General features: G+C 48.9%; 2 protein-coding genes and 2 pseudogenes across 2 annotated transcripts; 3 read left to right on the top strand and 1 right to left on the bottom strand.

Moving 5' to 3' along the window:
* Window positions 1-2,988: 2,988 nt before the first annotated feature.
* On the top strand, window positions 2,989-4,401 carry LOC123142558 (uncharacterized). The gene is made up of 2 exons (XM_044561422.1): window positions 2,989-3,287; window positions 3,360-4,401. The coding sequence occupies exons 1-2, from the start codon at window positions 3,052-3,054 to the stop codon at window positions 4,399-4,401; spliced, it is 1,278 nt and encodes a 425-aa protein (XP_044417357.1). The 5' UTR covers window positions 2,989-3,051.
* Window positions 4,402-4,591: 190 nt separating this feature from the next.
* On the bottom strand, window positions 4,592-6,562 carry LOC123142557 (glutathione S-transferase T3-like; annotated as a pseudogene).
* Window positions 6,563-7,071: 509 nt separating this feature from the next.
* Window positions 7,072-15,300, top strand: LOC123144393 (beta-galactosidase 4). The gene is made up of 17 exons (XM_044563515.1): window positions 7,072-7,519; window positions 7,680-7,775; window positions 7,870-7,982; window positions 8,100-8,166; window positions 8,324-8,416; window positions 8,524-8,667; window positions 8,888-8,976; window positions 9,089-9,194; window positions 9,279-9,366; window positions 9,482-9,600; window positions 10,872-11,039; window positions 11,126-11,295; window positions 11,389-11,495; window positions 13,839-13,948; window positions 14,034-14,246; window positions 14,333-14,538; window positions 14,645-15,300. Exons 1-17 carry the CDS (start codon window positions 7,343-7,345, stop codon window positions 14,754-14,756), a joined length of 2,178 nt encoding a protein of 725 aa, XP_044419450.1. The 5' UTR covers window positions 7,072-7,342; the 3' UTR covers window positions 14,757-15,300.
* A 3,272-nt stretch (window positions 15,301-18,572) lies between these two features.
* Window positions 18,573-20,376, top strand: LOC123141414 (uncharacterized; annotated as a pseudogene).
* Window positions 20,377-22,277: the final 1,901 nt, after the last annotated feature.

The following is a 22,277-nucleotide window of genomic DNA, read 5'->3' as shown; positions in this document are numbered from 1 at the left end:
CATTGGAGTAATCAGCCATAAACAAACAAACTTCAGTAGGTAAGGTAGCATACACATCTCAGATATACAAACTAAAAGTAGATAAGGTACACATCTCAGATGAATATAGCAAACTTTAGTTGATAGTGATAAACAAACTAAAGTACATCACAACTCCAATTACACAACTACGGGCTTCCACTCATCCTCCAACTTTGCTTTGTACATGATAAGCCCTAAAACATCATCGTCTTCGCTCATACGGTTTACAACGTACGTATACCTATCATCCTCTGCATATTCATCCTGGTGCTCCTCCTCGTCGGCGGCCGGAGCAAGCTTTGTCCGAGCGTAGGCCTTTCGATCATAAACTCCTCCATTTTATCTGGCATAATTATGTGTAGAGACATACCAGGAGAAGGTTGCACGTATCTTTTCCCCGGAATAGCTGCAAGCTCTTGTTTGACCTTTAGAACCGTCGGGTCGCGGCGAGACCCGTATGAATACCAGCGAGCTTGCTGACGAGGATCCGGTGACTCCATTGCCTCACACATTGCTTAGACGAAAACCCCCATAAAATTCACCCCATTGACTAGATCTGGAATCATCCGCCGGATCTCATCCGGCGTCGCATCTCTCAACAATTACAACGCATGCTCTGCCAGAGCTTGCGTGCTAGGAAACCAATAGGAGATCTCCTTGCACTTCTCTAGTAAGACGGCGTCACCGGCGCAGAACACCTCCATAACCCTCGTCACTGCCGCCGTCGACCGTGGGATTCGGGGGGTAGGGATGGGGAAGGTGGAGGTGGGTTGCTCGGGCCGCGGGGGATGCGAAATGAGAGAGAGAGATATTTCGTCCCCCTTTTTTTAGACAAACACGTCAGCACCGGCCGTTCACCAACCGGTCCCACATGTCAGCATCTCAGATCGGCCACACGCGTCAGCACCAACCGGTCCCACATGTCATCATCTCAGGTCAGCACCGGCGAACTAACGATCAACTGCTTTGACCAGACAACCCGACACCGTTTGACCTTTTGTGAGGCGTCGACGAGTGGAGGAGGGCAAAAGTGAGCACACTTAGATGGGCGGGGGAAAACTGAGCAGAATAAAAGAATGAGGGACATGAAAATAGAAATCCCTAATTAAAAAATCTCAGCCAAGTTTTGTCTAATTCCGAAAACTTTTATTTCTGCATAAAGAACAACACCAAGGTAGTTCGGCTGAAAAAACGTTAGTCCGGATTAGTTCCATTCAAATCATGCAAATTAGAATACAAAACAAGAGTAGAAGTGTTTGGAAAAGTAGATATGATGGAGACATATCACCTCCCGAACCAAGAGGCAGAACATGCTGCCAACTTTCTTGAGATGCACATGCAACTTCTCAACGATCTCGTGAAGCATACGTGGATGCACTTTGAAAAACAATGAAGTATGTATTTTATGTTACAATTAAGCACTATGAACAAAATTATGTTTGAACTATGTACTTTTATGTGAATAATTTTTATTTGTATACGCTATTCATTGTTTGTATGTAATGATCGACGTGCATGTGTTTGCATGGATTAAAGATTTTAAAAATGTGAGTTGTGGTTCGAGGGGCAGACAGGTGCTATCCCGGACATTTCCAGACCTCTCCGCGGACATATAGGGCCCAGATTTGCCAGATCCTATGATAGATGCTCTAAACTAGAGAAGAGAGTCTAAAATATTCAAAAAGTTTTTGTTTTGAGAGTATACCAATGCGTACCATATTTTTATAGAAGGTAGAATTTCAAGTAAAAAAAAGGCCACAACTTGTTGCAAATAATGAGGGTAGTGCAGACCGCGAAGACAACACCCACTCTAACTGAAAGATGACACCACTTCCTACAACCCAACTAGTACAAAGCAAAAAAGAGCCTGTCCCAAACTGAGCATTTTACGCGGTATTGATTTCCAAAATCCAAACCGGGATTTGCCCCTCCCACTGACACCACACCTGAGTGGAGTGAGCTCACACGCACCAATTCCCCCTCTTCCCATTCGGCAAAATTGACAAATTTGACCTATAGACGAAATCAAATCACAGAATGAACTGCCCGTGAAACTATTTCACGCGGCTGACCTTTTTGTGTGACGCCCGACACGAAGGCGCCACACTACACTGTGCAACGCCTCACAGATAGGCGCTACACGCCTGGCCAGCGTCGCACCCGTGTGATACGAAAATTACTAAGTCAGTGTGCAGCGCCTGAGAGCTAGGCGCCACACTATACAGTGTAGCGCCTAGCTTCTAGGCGTTGCGCTAGTGGTTGCTTCATTTTGTAGTGCAACCACTAGTGCAGCGCCTGAGAGCTAGGCGCCACACTATACAGTGCAGCACCTAGCTTCTAGGCGTTGCGCTAGTGGTTGCTTCATTTTGTAGTGCAACCACTAGTGCAGCGCCTGAGAGCTAGGCGCCACACTATACAGTGCAGCACCTAGCTTTTAGGCTCTGCACAATGACTTAGCAATTTTTAGGCAGTCTGGGGTGCAACGCTGGCCAGGCGTGTAGCGCCTATCTGTGAGGCGTTGCACAGTGTAGTGTGGCACCTTCGTGTCGGACGTCACATAAAAAGGTCATCTGTGTGAAATAGTTTCACAGGCTGTTCATTCTGTGATGATTTCGTCCACGGGTCAAATTTGTCAAATTTGCCCTCCCGTTCACCCCTTGTGACTACTTCCATGGAACCTCGCGCGCACGGCGTCCCCTCCCTCTGCTCTGCTCTCCACTGACCCGCTCCGTGCACAGTTAGAGCATCTCTAGTGGATGGTGTAAATTTGGACGTGTATATCTCCATATACACGTCCATATACACCTTGCTAAAATATACACCTCTCAGTTTTTCAGTGGAACGTGTAAATTTGGACGTGTATATTCCAACGGCTATATTTCAAACGGCTATTCAGTATTTTCAAACGGCTATATTTTCAACGGTCGTATTTCTAGTCTATATAAACCACCCCTACCATCTCTCTTCTAGCACTTCTATCTGTGACTTCTCTTCTCACCTAGATTTCTCTATCGTCTCTCACGCAACACAATGAACACATCCACTTTGGACATGAGTTCTTCGTCATCTTCATCTGGCGACGATGAACTCATACTTGCAGCATTCGCCGAGCGCGAGGAGGAAGAGAGGATGAACGCTCGACGCCATGGCGGTTCCAAGCATGGACGTCAAACAATCAATCGAGGAAGAGATGCCGGATTTGTTCTTCTGTGGGACGACTACTTCAAAGAAGTTCCTCGCTATCCCGAACATTTGTTTCGACGAAGGTTCGTAATTACTACACTTCTCTGCTTTAGCCCTTTTTTCATTTCCCTGTCTCATTTACTTTTTATGCACAGATTTAGGATGTCCCGTAATTTGTTCAAACGCATAGCCGATGGTATACTTGAGCATGATTATGATGGTTATTTTACTCAAAAAAGAAGTGCTTCTGGAGCTCTTGGGTTACATCCTCTGCAAAAGATGACCGCGGCAATGCGGATGCTAACATATGGAATAGCAGCTGATGGTGCTGATGAGTACATCCGGTCCGCTGAGGCTACTAATTTAGAGTCTTGCAAGAAATTTGTGATCAAAGTTTGTGAAGTTTTTGGGGAAAGGTACCTGAGATCTCCAAATGAAGAAGACATTGCTAGGTTACTTGCAATAGGGGAGGAAAGAGGATTTCCTGGTATGTTAGGGAGCATAGATTGCATGCACTGGGGTTGGAAAAATTGCCCCCAAAAATGGCATGGCATGTTTAAAGGCCATGTCAGCGAGCCCACTATGATCTTGGAAGCAGTTGCTTCACAAGATCTTTGGATTTGGCATGCTTATTTTGGTTTACCAGGGTCTCTGAATGATATAAATGTTCTTCAACGTTCTCCTGTTTTTACAAAGCTAGCTGAAGGCCAAACTCCTCCAGTGAATTATAGCATCAATGGCCATCAGTACACAATGGGGTATTATCTTGCAGATGGTATCTATCCACGGTGGGCAACATTTGTGAAGAGCATACCAGCTCCAGATACCAGAAAACATAAAACTTTTGCCAAGAGGCAAGAGGGGGCTAGGAAAGATGTGGAACGAGCCTTTGGAGTTCTTCAATCCCGTTTTGCCATTGTTCGTGGACCTGCTAAAGGATGGAAACGTAAAGAAATCGGTGATGTCATGAAAGCTTGTGTCATAATGCACAATATGATAGTTGAAGAGGAGCGACAAACTGGTCGGCAAAGCTGCACTTTTGAGGCAATGGGAGAAAGAGTCACGGTCTCTCGTACTCATGCGGAACAACTGAGCTCTTTTATTCAGATGACTCACCGGATTAGAAATCAAGGCGAACATGATCAGCTTAAACTTGATCTAATTGACCATGTGTGGCAAAAGTTTGGAAACGAGTGATGTCCTAGTTATAAGTCTGTAATCCATTTCTTTTCATCTAGTTTTAATTTATGCAATGAGTGATGTAATCCATGAATTTGTAGCTATCAATAAAATATTTATGCAATGAGTGATGTTATCAAATAGTTCATACAGCAACTAGCGGAAAGCAGTAAATAGTTCATATAGCTCACATATCAAATAGCTCACATTACTCTACGCCTCGAGCAAGGATCTCATTCTGCTTAGCTTGGTAGAACTGCTTTTGCACATCAGTCATACCACTAGTGTCGATCAGCATGACCCTCTCATCTAATTCAAACTGTCTCCGTGCATCCTCCCTCTCGTTTCGTACATCCTCCTTCTTTCTGAGTGCAATCTCCTCTTTTCGCAATTCAAATTGCTGTGCATAGCGAGCATTTCTTGCCGCTTCTTTGATCTCATCCTTCTCTTGCTTTGCTGCCCACACAGTTTCTAATGACAACTTGCAAGCATTCTCATCAGCTTTACCTCTCTTGTCCTTCTTAACACCATCAGGTCTTTTCTCATGTTCAAGAGCATCAGTGTGTATCGAGGTTGCATCAGTGCGTACCGAGGATGCATCGGACGGATCATTGGTGGCTGTGCCTGGACTTCCATCAATGGTCTTCTTTTGTTTCTTAAGAGAAGTTTCAAGTTCTCTTGTCTGCCACTTTGGATACTTTGCAAACTCTATATAGCAATGCATCAATGTGAAAGGCCGTTTTTTTAACATCCATTTCCTTGAACAGAATGTGTGCATCGTTTGTCTGCCCATATAAATATATTGTTAACAAATGCACAACACATATAGAATATTGCACATCACATATAGAAGTACAAGATAGGCAACCACATATACAAATGCACAACACATATAGAATATTGCACATCACATATAGAAGTAGAATATTGCGCATACCTTTTCTGCTATAGTCCTTCCACTTTCTTCCTTATTTAAAATCTGCTGAAGGCAACCACAAAATTTGGAGGTCTCGCTGTTAATCAATGTGTAACGGCAATTGATCGCATTAGGATTACGCTCCGGCCATGACGATTCCTTGTGTGTGTTGTAGTACTCTGAAATTCTAGCCCAATAAGCATCTCGGTTTTGATCAGTCCCAACAATATCCAAACTTGTATTTGCCCATGCTGCTATGAGAACCTTGTCCTCATCACTAGACCAATTTTTTCCTTTGTTGGATTTTCCTTTCTCTATTATTGCAGAACGTTGCTGCGTTGATGGTGTTGCTTGATGCTGAGTTGATGGAGTTGCCTGCTCTCCAATTGGACTTTCTGGTTGTGTTTGCGTGTAACCAAAACCAAGGGTGTCCAAGAAGCTTTGGTCAGCATCCATCTGCAAGCAACCAATGCACAGCTATTTTAGACCATAATCTGGCATCAAATTGACAAGCAAAAAATTATTGAACGAGATGCGGGGCACAAAAACCAATCAGAAATTAAGTTGACTGAAGGACAACCAATAAAGTGGCGACCATATGCTCGCTGCCCATAGATGAAATGGGGGATGGATATGGTGTCCCAAACCATTGCGTGTTATACATAAAAAACATGAATAATTACTGAACATAGCTACATTGGTATACAATTATCATCAACCGATACAGAACAATTTTATTTTTAACGAACAAAAAAAATGACGGATAGCACAACCCTTTTCATTTTTCAATGTGCAAAATCACTCATTCCTGTGAACTGGGGACTCTAGCCATGGCTTGAAATCGACATAGCATATCCTCCATCTGGATATGAACACCCTGTTGCTGCTACTTTACAGTCCTTTTTTTCTTCAGATTATTTGATTTTCACATATACTTCAGTAATTTCAGTTTGGTGCACCGACTAGCAAGAACAAGCGAACAGATGAACAACATTGCAGCAAATCCATCAGGGGAAGCCTCGCGCAGCGGTGCCGCCCAGGGCGACCAGCGGGCGGAGGTACAAGGCGCTCACGCCGTGGCGCTTCCAGCGCGGCTTCGTCAGGAAGCAGGCCAAGACCCCCGCCGCCGCGCCCAGAGGCCGTGGCGGTGCGCCGGTGGGCGGTTCTGGCGCCAAGCGTTCCAGATCGGCGTCGGTGGTGGGGAGCGGCGCCGCTCGTCCCGCCGCCCCAGCAGACAGGCGCGCCCGGCCGCCGCCCCTGCATCTCCCCCCTCCCCCCCACCGCTCCGCCGCCCCTCCATCTCCCCCCACCGCTCCGCCGCCCCTGCATCTCCCCCCTCCCCCCCACCGCGCGTGCGGCCGCCGCCCCTCTGCTCCCGCTCGCGAGAAAGGAAAAAATGGTTACCTTGGGCGGCGGCCGGAGAGGAGACGCGACGGCGACCTTGGGCGGCGGCCGGAGAGGGGCGACGGCGACCTTGGGGAGGCGGCCGGAGAGGAACGGGAGCGGGAGCGGGAGGCTTTTTTCTCTTCTTTTCCCTTCTGTTCGCGAGCCCACGAGCGTGGTTCGATCGTGTTTAGTCCCACGCCAGGTATGCTCGTGAGAGCGACGTGTATAGGTACACGACCTGATACACGATCCACTGGGAAACATTTTTTGATTTTGATCGTGTATATTTAGCATCCACCTCCATATACACCATCCACTATAGATGCTCTTACGCGGTGGCCATCCAAAAGGCCGGGGCGGCAAAGCAAAAACATCAATGAAGGCGTAAGAAACAGTTAAAAAAGCGACGCAAAGCAGAGGTTTTGTACTACTGCGCTCCCCTCCCCCTTCCCCTGCGCCATTGCCAGTTGCCATTTGCCACCCTCGCTCGATTAAATCTCCCCCCACGCTCTTCCCATTGCCACCGCCGCTCCGCTCCAAGAAGCGCAGTTCACTGCCCTGCCTCACTCGCTTCCCCCAAAGTCAGACAACTGAGCCGCCGCACGCAAAGAAAGAGAGGCTGCCGGAGTGGAGAGGTGCGTGGCCCCAACGAAGGCCATGGCGCCGCCCCTTGTCGCCGGCGTCCTCCTGCTGCTCACCGCCATCGTGGCATTCTCCCTCGCGGCCTCCTCGGTCAATGCCGCCGTCTCCTACGACCACCGCTCCCTCGTCATCAACGGCCGGCGCCGCATCCTCATCTCCGGCTCCATCCACTACCCGAGAAGCACACCAGAGGTACGCCGCCCGTAAGCGCACCCCCGCCCCCGCCCGTGGACATCCACGGTGGCCGGCGCGCCGCCTATTGCTTCCCGCACCCGAATGCAGCTTCCCGGTGCCGACGTGGCTCTGATTTTTCTTTGTGCCGTTTGCCCCGTGACCCGCGCGCGCTCTGCAGATGTGGCCGGGGCTCATCCAGAAGGCCAAGGACGGCGGCCTCGACGTCATCCAGACCTACGTCTTCTGGAACGGCCACGAGCCGGTGAAGGGCCAGGTATTATCGCACTCAGCCTCGCTCGCGCTTGCTGCATTTCTTGCTGCCGCCGTTGCGAGTTCATGGCTGACGGGTTCTTGGACGAACCTCGCAGTACTACTTCAGCGACCGATACGACCTGGTCCGGTTCGTGAAGCTGGCGAAGCAGGCCGGCCTCTACGTCCACCTTCGCATCGGCCCCTACGTCTGCGCCGAGTGGAACTTTGGGTACTAAACTAAACTAAGCACACATAATCCAATCCTCCTATTACATTTTTTGGCAGCTTTTAGTTGCATATATGCTCCTATATGCTAACGGATTCTTGTTTGTTGTGTTTGTTGCAGTGGCTTTCCTGTTTGGCTCAAGTATGTGCCCGGCATCAGCTTCAGGACAGACAATGGCCCGTTCAAGGTGGGACGGCGTCTCACTCTCACCGGACCAAAACCTTTTGATCCCGCCCATCATTCACAAAATCTTATCTAGTTTCATCTCAGAACACGAACAATTTGTATCTAATTTGTTTTGGCAGAAATTGTGCCTAATTTGGTGATGTTTTGGCACATTGTAGGCCGAGATGCAGAGGTTCGTTGAGAAGATTGTGTCCATGATGAAATCTGAGAGGCTGTTCGAATGGCAAGGTGGTCCGATCATCATGTCTCAGGTGAGGAATTCGGACTTGGGAGAGCACTCTCGATTAGTGGCATTGCTCTTTGCAGTGCAGATAAAAAGTGGACTAGTGATTGAGAGTCTCTCTGGCCAATTGTGCAGGTGGAGAACGAGTTTGGGCCGATGGAGTCCGTCGGGGGCAGCGGCGCCAAGCCGTATGCGAACTGGGCCGCCAAGATGGCCGTCGCGACCAACACCGGCGTGCCGTGGGTGATGTGCAAGCAAGAAGACGCCCCAGACCCCGTGGTACATATATAGTACTTGTAGAGTACTCCTACCTTTCTTGGTGGTGTGGCTGGTCGCTGGTGTTGAATAAATGTGTTGATAATTACTCCCTCTGTAAACTAATATAAGAGCGTTTATATCACTACTTTAGTATTCTAAACGCTCTTATATTAGTTTACGGAGGGAGTAGTATATGCTGACCACTTTTCCAACTAATTCTCACCTTTCTGGATCGTGGCAGATTAACACTTGCAATGGCTTTTATTGTGATTACTTCACCCCAAACAAGAAGAACAAGCCGGCCATGTGGACCGAGGCCTGGACCGGGTGGTAAGTTTCCTCGCTCATACTTGTTCATACCAATCCAAATGCAATATTCATATTATTCATATTCCAAACACTGAGAGCGATCACTACAATTCATATTTTTTACCACCCCAAGGTTTACGTCGTTCGGAGGGGCGGTCCCTCACCGGCCGGTGGAGGACATGGCCTTTGCGGTGGCCAGGTTCATACAGAAGGGTGGCTCCTTCGTCAACTACTACATGGTGAGTAGAGTAGGGGATCGCCTGCCATGGCATTGCAGTGAATGCTTCTACTTGCTCTGACCACGTTTACATGTTACGGTGCAGTACCACGGAGGAACCAACTTTGGACGTACCGCCGGCGGTCCCTTCATCGCAACCAGCTACGATTACGACGCCCCGATCGACGAATTTGGTATGCAGTGACTGATGTATTTGACAAACAGGAATTCCTGCTGACCCCAAGGTTTATCATCTTGGTTGGCATAGCTTGTGGGAACGCCTAACAAATTTTCACATGTGTATCGCAGGTTTGCTTAGGCAACCGAAATGGGGTCACTTGAGGGACCTGCACAAGGCCATCAAGGAGGCTGAGCCTATACTGGTTTCTGGTGATCCGACTATCCAGTCGCTAGGGAACTACGAGAAGGTTAAAATCCCTATGAACATGAACAATCTCGCAACGGTCTCGAAATGCAAAAGTTAGAGTGTTTGACAAAAAACTACCACTTTAGGGGTTTTTGTCCCACAGAACTACCACTTTTTAAAAAGTGGCTGAAAACTACCAAAAATTCTTAATTCTGTGACTAAAAACTACCACTTTCAGATAATAGCTAGTTTAAACGATTTAAACATGTTGACCATTCAGTTGACCGTTATTACAGGTGGGACCCACACGTCATTCTTCTTCCTCCTCTCTCTATCCTTCTTTGGCATTTTCACAAACAGGTTCTGTGCATGGGAGGGAAGGAGGTCAAACTCCGGTGACGCGCCCGCCAGGGAGACGCCCCTGCTGCTGCTGACCAAGGAAGATGGCCCACGGGACGCCCCATCCTCGCGCGCCCAGAACACCACCAAGGACGCCAGCGAGGTGCGCGCCTCCCCTGCCCGAGGTGCTTCGCCAAGGTGCTCGCGCTTCAGGAGCTGCTCGCCGTGGTGCTCGCACACTGCGGCCGAGCCTCGTGACGGGCGTGAGCCTCGACGTCCCATCCAGCGGATGGGAGGAGGGTGTTGCGGAGCTCCGACTCCTCGGCAGTCGTCGCCGGAGGCGAGAGGAAGGCCGGAGCCGTGGTGCTGCTGCTCCTTGCCGCTAACCACGAGCTCCAGCTCGAAGGGAGGCCGACGAGGGCGACGGCAGCAGGGCCTAGAGCTCGCAGTACCTTGGCTTCGCGTGCGGCTGGGCGGGCTTCTCCTCCGAGGCCACCGGGCGCAGGGCGGCAAACGCCACAGCAGCATGAGGAGGCGGCTGGGCTCCGGCTGGAGGCAACATAGGGCGGCGGCGGGGCGATGTAGCCGGCGACGGTTGACCGCAGGGTCCGCGACGCAGCACGCGCGGGCGCGCAAGGGAGAGGACGCAGCACGCGCGGACGCGTCACCGGAGTTTGACGGACCTCCTTCCCTCCCATTCACAGAACCTGTTTGCGAAAATGCCAAAGAAGGATGGAGAGAGGAGGAAGAAGAATGACGTGTGGGTCCCACCCGTAATAACGGTCAACTGAATGGTCAACATGTTTAAATCGTTTAAACTAGCTATTATCTGAAAGTGGTAGTTTTTAGTCACAGAATTAAGAATTTTTGGTAGTTTTCAGCCACTTTTTAAAAAGTGGTAGTTCTGTGGGACAAAACCCTCTAAAGTGGTAGTTTTTTGTCAAACACTCCAAAAGTTACTAATCATATTCAACGACTACTATTCTTCTTCAGGCATACGTCTTCAAGTCGAAGAATGGAGCTTGCGCCGCCGCGTTCCTGTCAAACTACCACATGAATGCTGCAGTGAAAGTCAGGTTCAATGGGAGGCACTACGACCTCCCTGCTTGGTCCATCAGCATTCTGCCGGACTGCAAAACGGCGGTTTTCAACACCGCGACGGTGAGAGGAACCCTGAATCGCAAACCTCTCTGTGAACTAGGCAAGAGGAGCATATCATCTAACAAGCAATTGTTGTAACCGTGCAGGTAAAGGAGCCAACACTACTGCCAAAAATGCATCCGGTGGTGCGGTTTGCTTGGCAGTCTTATAGCGAGGACACAAACTCACTCGACGGCAACGCCTTCACTAAGAATGGCCTGGTTGAGCAGCTGAGCATGACATGGGACAAGTCAGACTACCTGTGGTACACCACATAGTGAGTGACTGACCGACCTCGATATGGGTGATTTCGACCAATCATATCTGAACACTTGAACTTTCCTCAAACTCTGGTTTACACTTGTCACAGTGTCAGCATTGGTGCCAACGAGCTCTCGAAGAATGGCCAGTGGCCTCAGCTCACCATCTACTCCGCTGGGCACTCGATGCAGGTCTTCGTCAATGGAAAATCATATGGTACCAGCACTTTCCTAGAGCCACACTACACTGCAGTTGCAGATCGAATCAAGATCCAAAATGTGATTTTTCTTCGATAAAGGGCGTTTTATTAACTCAAAAATGTAGCATCAAGCGGATACAAAGCATTATGAGTGACACCCGGCCTCTGCATAACTAAGATGCACACAGCCAATTCTAAAAAGTTTGACAGAAAGAAAAGAATCAAAATCGACAAAACGGCAACAGTAGAGTCCTATAGACCGACACTATATATGCCTATGTCGAAAGTGGTGGTGGGTCAACCCGGAGGTTATGCTGCCACCCATGTTGGAAAAAAACCTCCATAGCCACCTGCTCCAATCGCGTACACACCGCCTTGAACAGCGGTTGGTACTCCGCTCGCTGTAGTATAGACCACATACGAAGCGAGTGCGTACATCGGAAAATAACCTGTAGAGGAGAAGCATTTTTGTCATTAAAATCCAAACCATTTCTACATAGCCATAGCGACCACATTAAGGCATACGCTCCCACTCTTATTAGCGTTTTGAACCTATTTGGAATACCGTCCAACCAATGACCAAAAATATTGGCAACACTTGTGGGCGGATACAAATTTGACGCTATTTGAATGACTGACCACGTAGAACGTGCAAACTTGCATTGAAAAAAGAGGTGTTTGATTGTCTCGTCATGAGTACAAAAACAACACTTCTTACTCCCTTGCCAGTTGCGCCATGCGAGGTTGTCTTTGGTTAGCACAACCCCCCTACGAAGATACCACATGAAGATTTTGACCTTTAGTGGAATCTTCGACTTCCATAGTTTCTTATTATTATTCACCGGTACCTCAGAATGCGTGAGTGCACGATACCTGGTGTCTACTGTGAAAGACCCCGATGTAGTAAGGTTCCAGCGAAACACATCTCGGCCTTGTGTCAGGTTAATCGAATCCAGCTTGGACAATAGATTATGCCATGACGTAAGGCGAGGCCCAATCAAATCTCGCCTGAACGAAATATTCGGCGGGGATGAACTGAGCACCTGCGCAATAGTATTATTCTTCTCGCGAGCAATGATGTACAAGGCTGGATATTGTTCTCGAAGACTGGCATTGCCTAGCCAGATGTCTTCCCAGAAACGAATCTCTGACCTGTCCTTTATCGCGAAAGACCCAAAGCAAAAAAGATGTTTCTTTGCCGCCATTAGGCCAGCCCAAAAGTGAGAGTCTCCAGGTTTCCAATATGCCTGAGACACCGCCTTTTGGCCTAAATACTTGTTGCGTAGCATGGTTTGCCAAACACCATCCTCAGTAAGTAGTTTGAACAACCATTTACTAAGTAGGGCCTCATTCTTGACCTGTAGGTCATGAATCCAAGGCCACCTTGGTCTTTTGGTCTACAAACCACACTCCATTTGGCTAGTCTGTATTTTTTCTTTTCCCCATCTCCTTGCCAAAAGAATCTGGATCTAAAATAGTCCAATCTTTGCAAGACCCCTTTTGGTAGTTGAAAGAAAGAAAGCATATAGAGAACCATATTTGTGAGGACAGAGTTAATCAAAACCAACCGTCCCCAACGAAGAGAATCTTTCCTTTCCAACTGCTCAACCGTTTCTCTAGATGCTCCTCTACATGCTTCCACTCCGCAATAGTGAGACGCCGATAGTGAATCGGTATTCCCAAATACCTCATCGGGAATTGGCCATGCGTGCAACCAAACAGGTTAGCATTATCGCCCGCCGACTCAATGGCTGCTCCAAAGCAGAACAATTCGCTTTTATGGAAGTTAATTTTAAGACCCGACATTTGCTCAAACGTACAGGCTCCCATAGCAATGACGTATTTTGGTTCAGGCATTTGCTCGTATAATCTCACTAAAGAGGGAGCCATTTTCATTGTTACCGTACCGGCTGTTAAAATTAGGTCTGCTTGCCTAGGACTTGATCTTGGTACCAATCCATAACGATCAAAGTCGAATCGTGAGCCTATTAATGAAGCAAATTCAATGAAACAACAACTGGTACCGTATAGAAGGGGCCATAAACTGGAGTCTTGACCAATTCGAAAGATCATTTGGTGTAGTTGAAATAACAGAATTGGAACTTGTTTGGTCAAGTAAGGGAAACTCAATCAAATTCATAACTGTCTCTGAAAGCAATAGTTTCATGTTTCGAGCCTTGTCCAGGTCATGTTCCATAAAAAGAATTGTGTCATCTGCATATTGCAGAATAGAGAGGCCACCATCCACTAGGTGTGGCACTACTCCTGCAATCTGGCCATCCTGCTTAGCACGCTCAACCAGAATAGCTAACATGTCAGCAAAAATGTGATGACCTTGGATGATCGTGTCTGTGTTGCAGGTTCTGTTTACGGCGGTTACAACAACCCCAAGCTGACGTATGATGGGCATGTGAAGATGTGGCAAGGGAGCAACAAGATCTCCATCCTGAGTTCAGCAGTTGGCCTTCCTGTAAGCTGTCCGCAGCTGAGTTTATTTATGCCCTTGGATTCAAAGCTGTTTGTAACACTGGCATATGGCATTGCTGTGCATGTAGAATGACGGGAACCATTTCGAGAGGTGGAACGTCGGCGTCCTTGGACCGGTGACCGTCTCCGGGCTAAGTTCGGGGAAGAGAGACCTGAGCCATCAGAAATGGACATATCAGGTGGGCCTGAAAGGCGAGTCGTTGGGGCTCCACACCGTCACCGGAAGCTCCTCCGTGGAGTGGGGCGGTCCTGGTAACAAGCAGCCACTGACCTGGCACAAGGTCAGTGTTCGCAGCAACAATAACGCACCTTTGCAACATGAGTACCATATCTGACGGCAGCTGTGGCTGTGGCGATGGTCTGGCAGGCCTTGTTCACCGTGCCGGCGGGGAGCGACCCGGTGGCGCTGGACATGGGGAGCATGGGGAAGGGGCAGATGTGGGTGAACGGCCACCACGTCGGGCGGTACTGGTCGTACAAGGCCCCCGCCGGCGGCTGCGGCCGGTGCAGCTACGCCGGGACGTACCGCCAGGACAAGTGCCGCTCCAACTGCGGCGAGCTCTCCCAGAGATGGTACTGTACTAAGCTCGGACAGCGATCACCCCGTTTGCACGACTTGGTAACCTTTTCTCCCTTATTACGACGGTGAGAGAATGAGAATGAAATGGTGTGCATGCAGGTACCACGTGCCGCGGTCGTGGCTGAAGCCGGGCGGCAACCTGCTGGTGGTGCTGGAGGAGTACGCCGGCGACCTCGCCGGCGTCGCCATGGCCACGAGAACGACGACATGAGCTCAGAAAGATACTAGTGCTACCACCCTGCTGATTGGTTCGTTTCATTTCTTGATGATACTACATACGTAACGTAGTCACGAGGGACGTGTCACGTGCGGATAACATATTGTTCACGAGGGAAACAAATAGTGCCAAGCTAGAGATTTTAGTAGAGGGCCCAGGCCAAGGAGACGGATGGTATTGACTGCGCAGAGTGGAGGAGGTGGTGGTTGGCTGGCTGGCTGGCTGGTTTCGTCTCAGCCATCAGTGCGGCTGCAGCTGCAGCTGCATCGGCCCGCACATGTGCGGTGCGCTTGCAATCAATCAGCCAGCTCGAAGTTTTCTTCTTCACGTGACTCAGGGATACCCTGTAGTACGTAGAGTATAGTGCATGAGGTATTCAATTGTTTGTCACCGCTCGTGACAACCTTTTTGTACTACACAACTTGTGCATTTGCAACATATGAGCTGCAGGTGTGGCCAACATTTGTGGATGGCCGTGCGTGTAGCTTGGTTTCCCCAAGGATAATAATAAGTAAACAACCCAACATTTGTCCATGTCCATTTTGGAGTAATTTAAGTTTCAGCTCAGCCTACGGACGAGCATGTCTCCTTATTTTCTAGCTAGAGATGATAAATGTGTCCCGACGCAGAGATATGATGACACAGCTGTGAACCTGTGGCACCAGTCGTCTGCAGTGTCTCTCTACCCGATGCATGCATATCTGACACAGGTGACATTTACTACTACTGGAAAAGTTGCCGCTGTGCGACGCACTGTTCCTCAGCGCGTCAAACTGAACAGAGTTCCACAAAGCAAACCACGCAGCAGTGTAGAGCGAAATCTCGAATCCAAAGTGGCGCCAGCACTGAGCGCGAATCGCGTGCATATGGGTTACCTTTTTTTTTGAGGTGTGCATTTGGGTTACCGAAGCCTCACCAGGAAGCCTGGCAGAGGCTCATTTTGATCACGTGGCCTTTCCGCTGGAATTTCCTACATCGACAAAACACATCAACTTAGAGCAACTCTAATGGACGACCCATTTTATTCGTTTGGGTCATCCGAACATAAAAGTTGACCCAACGGGGCGACCCGAACGGACACAACGTCCATTTGCTGTCCGTTTTGTATCTGTCCCGACCCAAACTAGACGCAAAAATGGGTCCGCGGCAAACAAAACTAGGCGCTCCTCTCGTCCGTTCTCGCTCGTTCCTCCCCTCTCGTGTCCGGCCTGGACCCACCGGGCAGCGACCCGCACTTCCTGCCATACGAGGACTCGAGGTGCAGGCCACGGCGGGCGGCGCGAGAGGAACGCGGTGGCTGTGGCGGGCGGCCAACCGGTGGTGCAGGCCGTGGCGGCGGAGGAGCGCAGCGGGCGGCCGGCCGGTGGCGGAGGAACGCGGCGGTGCGGCGAGCCGGTGGGCCGGTGGCGGAGGCCGCGGCGGTGGCTGCGGCTGCGGCGGGCGGAGGAGTGCGACGGGAGGAGGAGCGGATGCGGTCGGAGGCCGCGGGAGGAGGAGCGGAGGCAGGCGGAGGAGGAGCGCGATGGTGCAATACGCGCAGGACGGGGACAACGTGTTGCGGGTGGTGCTCTCGGCGATGTACAACTTCGGGTGGGTGGGGATGGCGTTCCCCAAGAACCACCTGATGGTGGGCTCGAGCGCCATGGTCGGGTGGGTCGGCAAGAAGGGGCAAGCCCACGTCAAGCAGTTTGCCCTCAACGGCAAGGCGCCCTCCATAGTCGTCGCCGACAAGGGCTTCCTCGTCGCCAACGGCCACGCCCATACAGTCCTTGTCAAGTAGGCCAAGATCTACCTCGCCCTCCAGCTCAACTTCGACTGGCAGCTCAAGAAGCAGCAGGTGCTCTTCGCCTTCGGCTCTGCCATTCCTGTCAACGACCACCTAGCCGAGCACCAGGGCAAGACGTCCAGTACGCGCGGCCACGGAGGAGCGCGGCGTCGAGGGACGCCGGCAGTCTCGCTTGTCTGCTTTTGGACTTGTGCGTTGGGTCTATCCACCGTTGCGCGTGTCCGTCTCATGTCCACTAGACGGACGGACGACCCAAAAGGATAAAATGCGGACAAAATCCATGTCCGTTTGAGTCTCTGTGTTGGAATTGCTCTTACGACTTTGTGGTCCATATGAACATCTCTTTCTACTCGACGCATATCATTCCGAAACAAAAAAACTAGACGCACGTCAACAAAAGGTCTGAAATAAATCCAGTAAACTACGGCTGTCAATCCCAAGTCTAGAGCTTTTCTTTATGAAAACATCTACTCCCACTAAACGAACATCATCGAAATCCTAAAACAAATTCAGAAATAATGCGAGTATCAATGTTAAATTTTGGACTCGAATCTTCATGGGCAGAGGATACGGCCGTCCTCCTAACCACATGTTAATGCAAGCACCACATGTTATTTTCTAGGGCCGCCGGTTCCACATGTTATTGTATTGTTTTCTTTATCTTTCCTTTTTATTTTTTGGTTTTGGTTTCCCTTTTTCTTATTTTTATACATTTTTGTCTTAAATTCATGATTATTTTTCTGAAATACATGATTTTAACCTCAGAATATATTTTTTATATACCTGATCATTTTTTCAAATAGTAAAATGTTTTGTAATTTACATTTGTTTAAAACTAGGAACTTTTTTTATAAATTATAACATATTTAAAGTTTGACATTTTTAAAGTTCAATAATATTGTAGGTTCATGAATATTTTTGAAATTCATGACTATTTTAATTTTTTTCCTTACAAAATTCACAAGATTGTTGAAAAAAAAAGATACATTGATATTGTGAAGTGAGGTCTCGACAGAATGGCCCACACGTTTTATATAAACAATGTAGTACTAAAATTCTAGAGCGCGCATGTCTTTTGAAAAAAATGGCTAAAAACCTGAAGAGGTAAAATTAAAAAAAGGGAAGCCAGGTGCACGTAGCTCCCGCTTGTGCAGGGTCTGGGAAAGAGTCCAATCATTTTGGGTCTATTGTACGCAACACATTTCTGCAAGAGAATGTTTCCGAAACATGAACCCGTGACCTCATTGTCACAAGGCAACAACTTTTACCACTGCGCCAAGGGTCCCCTTCCTGAAGAGACAAAACTGAGCTAAAAAAATTCGCCCCGGAGGATCCTCCTGGAAGCACCCCAAGTAGGCCAGTTAAAAATGGCTAAAAACCCGAAGAGACAAAAATAATCATGACCTTTTTTAAACCATATCATACATGTTTTGGTTTTCTCCCTAAAAATGGTTTTAGGAAGGTTCTTGTTTGGTTTCCTTTTTCTTTCTTGTTGCTCTTTTGCCTACCTTTTTTTAAATTACCTTTCCTTTTTCTATTTTTTGCGGTTCAATTTATCATTTTCCTTCTGTTTTTCTAATTATGCCCAAAATAAAAAAGGTCATGATTATTTTTCAATTTTGTATTTTATATGAATTTTAACATTGTTCATTTTTCAAAGAAATCACATTTTTAAATTATCATATCTGTATAAAATGTTCAAGTTGTTTAAAAAATGTTCGTTTTTAGAATGAGTAAATATTCCTGTTTTGTGAAGAACCTAATAAGAAATTGGTCGAAGAGTATAAAAAGAAGAATAAACCGCTTGGAACAGTATGTTTTTGGCCTGTATACTTTTTTTTAAAGATTTTTTTGCATGTATACTATTTTTTTAGATTGTTTTGCCTGTATACTACAGCGCCCGACCGCCGAATGGACTGGTCCAGTCATGACGCCCTGTGAGTTTGCCCTTGATATGGGCCTCTTACCCGTGCCCGTGCGATCCTCAAAAAAAAAAAAAAAAAAAAAAAAAAACGCGTGCCCGTGTCAGGCACGATCTTCTCCCCGTCTCGTCTCCGACTCGTCATGGCTCGCCCTTCCCCGGATGTGGCCACATATACCTAGCCGTCACGACGTACTCCTCCCCTCCGTCTCGACTACAGCCGCCTGCAGAGCTATCTGATCCTCTCCGTGCCCCGGCGGTCCGGCGCTGGCCACGATGTCGAGCCTCCGCAACTCTCGTCGGAAGACCGGTAAGCGCGTCGTGGATCCCCCATTCATCGTCGATCGATCATCCCTTGTGATTTCCTGATGAGTACGTGCGCCGATCGATTTCACCCGTGCTTTCTCTTCTGTGCAGACGTCATCGGCGAGTGCATTGACAAGCTCCACGAGAAGCGCCGCGCGGTGCGCGAGGAGGGCATGGACACGCTCGTCGCCGCGCTGGAAGGCTTCGTCCCCGTCGACGAGCTCGACTACCGCTACTTCACCGTCTTCGACCGCTGCTGCGCCTCCCTCCGCAAGGGCGCCTGCAGGGAGGCCACGCTCGCCTACCGCGCCATCGGCCTCCTCGCGCTCACCGTAGGCGCCGCCACCGCCGATGGCGTCGATTGCTCCAAGGACATCCTGGAGAAAGCGCTCCCCGTCCTCGAGGAGACGCTGCATGCGCCGTCGTCCGGCGCGGCGACCATGGTGGCCGCTCTCGACTGCCTTGCTGCCGTAACCCTCGCCGGCACGCGCCGCCCGGAGGACGCGGCGCCGTCCGTGGAGGCCGTGTGGGGCGCGATCAGGCGTGCCCAAGACGAGACGAAACCCAGCCCTGAGGTCCTGGCCGCCGCCGTGCGCGCGTTCGCGTTGCTCCTCACCACCGTCGGTGACTTGACGTCGTACCCCTGCACTTTCAAAGAGGCCATAATCCCGTTCCACGACCTCGCCGAGCTCCTCGAGTGCGAACACCCCGCCGTACGGATTGCCGCCGGCGAGGCGCTGGCCGTGTGCGCCGAGCTCAGCCTGACGCAGCACGCCTCGCCGGAAGACATCCAAGTAATCGAGATGATACTGTCCGACCTCGCGGCCGATGCCAGCAGCGACCAGAACCTCACGGAAGAGCAGGTTGAGTTCTTCCAGCAGATCGCCGACATCATGAGCCAAGGCGGTTGCCCGGAGACGGAGGAGTCGGTGCCATCGTCGTACACGAGCGGGCGCAGCGTGCTCAGGGTGTCTACATGGGCGAGGCTGGTCCAGCTGAATTTCCTGAAGCGGTTCCTCAACAAGGGTTTCCGTAAGCACCTCCAGGACAACCTGCTCTTCCGGGAACAGGTGGACTCCAGCGACGCCGTAGACGAGGCCGATGAACAGCCGTCCGGGAAGGGCAGGCGGCGCGGGGGTGGGAGGGAGAAACGGTGGAGCTCGGCCATGAGGAGGGATCGCGACATCTGTTGGGAGAACAAGAATGGTTTCTCCGTGTATGATTAGGCGTTTAATTTGTTCAGTTTAGGACTTTTGGTACTTTGGGTTCTGTTTTTACGGCAGCAACAATAGAAGTGAGACTGAGATTGGATGTCTGTATTAGACTCATGATTTGGATTTTTTTTTTTGAGAAATCTCGCCCACTTTTATTGATTGATAACAATGTTCATAGGTACACGGTTCGGGTTACCCAACCACGCATGTCTACCTAAACCTAAATTACAAGCAAACTTGGCGAGATTATGAGCCTCGAAATTAAAATTCCTAAATGAAAGAGCTAGATATATAAGAAGATCTACGCGTCGCGATCTCTTGGATGATAGCCGCATTAGGACCTCCTGTCCCCTCGTTGATGTCTTTTACCACTTCTAGGCAGTCTGATGCTACTACCATATTCTGAATATCAAGATCATCTGCTAGGGCAAGAGCTTCCCTGCATGCAAAAGTTTCGAGCATCATTGGATCACGAGTTCCTCGGAAGATGATACGTCCATTTTACATCATGCTTTTATATCGATATTTATTGCATTATGGGCTGTTATTACACATTATGTCATAATACTTATGCCTATTCTCTCTTATTTTACAAGGTTTACATAAGGAGGGAGAATGCCGGCAGCTGGAATTCTGGGCTGGAAAAGGAGCAAATATTAGAGACCTATTCTGCACAACTCCAAAAGTCCTGAAACTTCACGAAAGTCATTTTTGGAAATAATAAAAAATGCTGAGCGAAAGAAATACATCAGGGGGCCCACCACCTGTCCACGAGGGTGGGGGGCGCGCCCCCCCTGCCTCGTGGGCCCCCTGTTGGCTCTCCGGTGGCCATCTTTTGCTATATGAAATCTTTCGTCCAGGAAAAAAAAGTCATAAGCAACCTTTCGGGACGAGACTCCGCCGCCACGAGGCGGAACCTTGGCGGAACCAATCTAGGGCTCCGGCAGAGCTGTTCTGCCGGGGACACTTCCCTCCAGGAGGGGGAAATCATCGCCATCGTCATCACCAACGCTCCTCTCATCGGGAGAGGGCAATCTCCATCAACATCTTCACCAGCACTGTCTCCTCTCAAACCCTAGTTCATCTCTTGTATCCAATTCTTGTCTCTAAGTCCGGGATTGGTACCTGTAGGTTGCTAGTAGTGTTGATTACTCCTTGTAGTTGATGCTAGTTGGTTTATTTGGTGGAAGATCATATGTTCAGATCCTATATGCATATTAATACCCCTCTGATTATGAACATGAATATGCTTTGTGAGTAGTTACGTTTGTTCCTGAGGACATGGGAGAAGTCTTGCTATTAGTAGTCATGTGAATTTGGTATTCGTTCGATATTTTGATGAGATGTATGTTGTCTATCCTCTAGTGGTGCTATGTGAACGTCGACTACATAACACTTCACCATTATTTGGGCCTAGAGGAAGGCATTGGGAAGTAATAAGTAGATGATGGGTTGCTATAGTGACAGAAGCTTAAACCCTTGTTTATGCGTTGCTTCGTAAGGGGCTGATTTGGATCCATATGTTTCATGCTATGGTTAGGTTTACCTTAATACTTTTGTTGTAGTTGTGGATGCTTGCAATAGAGGTTAATCATAAGTGGGATGCTTGTTCAAGTAAGGACAGCACCCAAGCACCGGTCCACCCACATATCAAAATATCAAAATACCGAACGTGAATCATATGAACGTGATGAAAACTAGCTTGACGATAATTCCCATGTGTCCTCGGGAGCGCTTTTCTCTATATAAGAGTTTGTCCAGACTTGTCCTTTGCTACAAAAAGGATTGGGGCACCTTGCTGCACTTTATTTACTTTTGTTACTTGTTGCTCGTTACAAATTATCCTATCACAAAACTATCTGTTACCTATTATTTCAGTGCTTGCAGAGAATACCTTGCTGAAAACCGCTTATCATTTCCTTCTGCTCCTCGTTGGGTTCGACACTCTTACTTATCGAAAGGACTACGATAGATCCCCTATACTTGTGGGTCATCAAGACTCTTTTCTGGCGCTGTTGCCGGGGAGTGAAGCGCCTTTGGTAGGTGGAATTTGGTAAGGAAAAATTTATATAGTGTGCTGTAATTTACTGTCACTTGTTACTATGGAAAGTAATCCTCTGAGGGGCTTGTTCGGGGTATCTTCACCCCGACCAGTAGAGCAAAGAGTTGCTCCTCAACCTACTGAACCTACTGAAAATGAAAATGAAAATATTCACTTTGAGATTCCTTCGGGTATGTTAGAAAAATTGCTAGCTAATCCTTTTGCAGGAGATGGAACAAAGCATCCT

The sequence above is a fragment of the Triticum aestivum genome, chromosome 6D (genome assembly GCF_018294505.1).
Source record: "Triticum aestivum cultivar Chinese Spring chromosome 6D, IWGSC CS RefSeq v2.1, whole genome shotgun sequence".
In the NCBI taxonomy this organism is placed as follows: domain Eukaryota; kingdom Viridiplantae; phylum Streptophyta; class Magnoliopsida; order Poales; family Poaceae; genus Triticum; species Triticum aestivum.
Note: the sequence above shows the minus strand (reverse complement) of the source record. Positions and strands in the feature narration are given on the sequence as shown.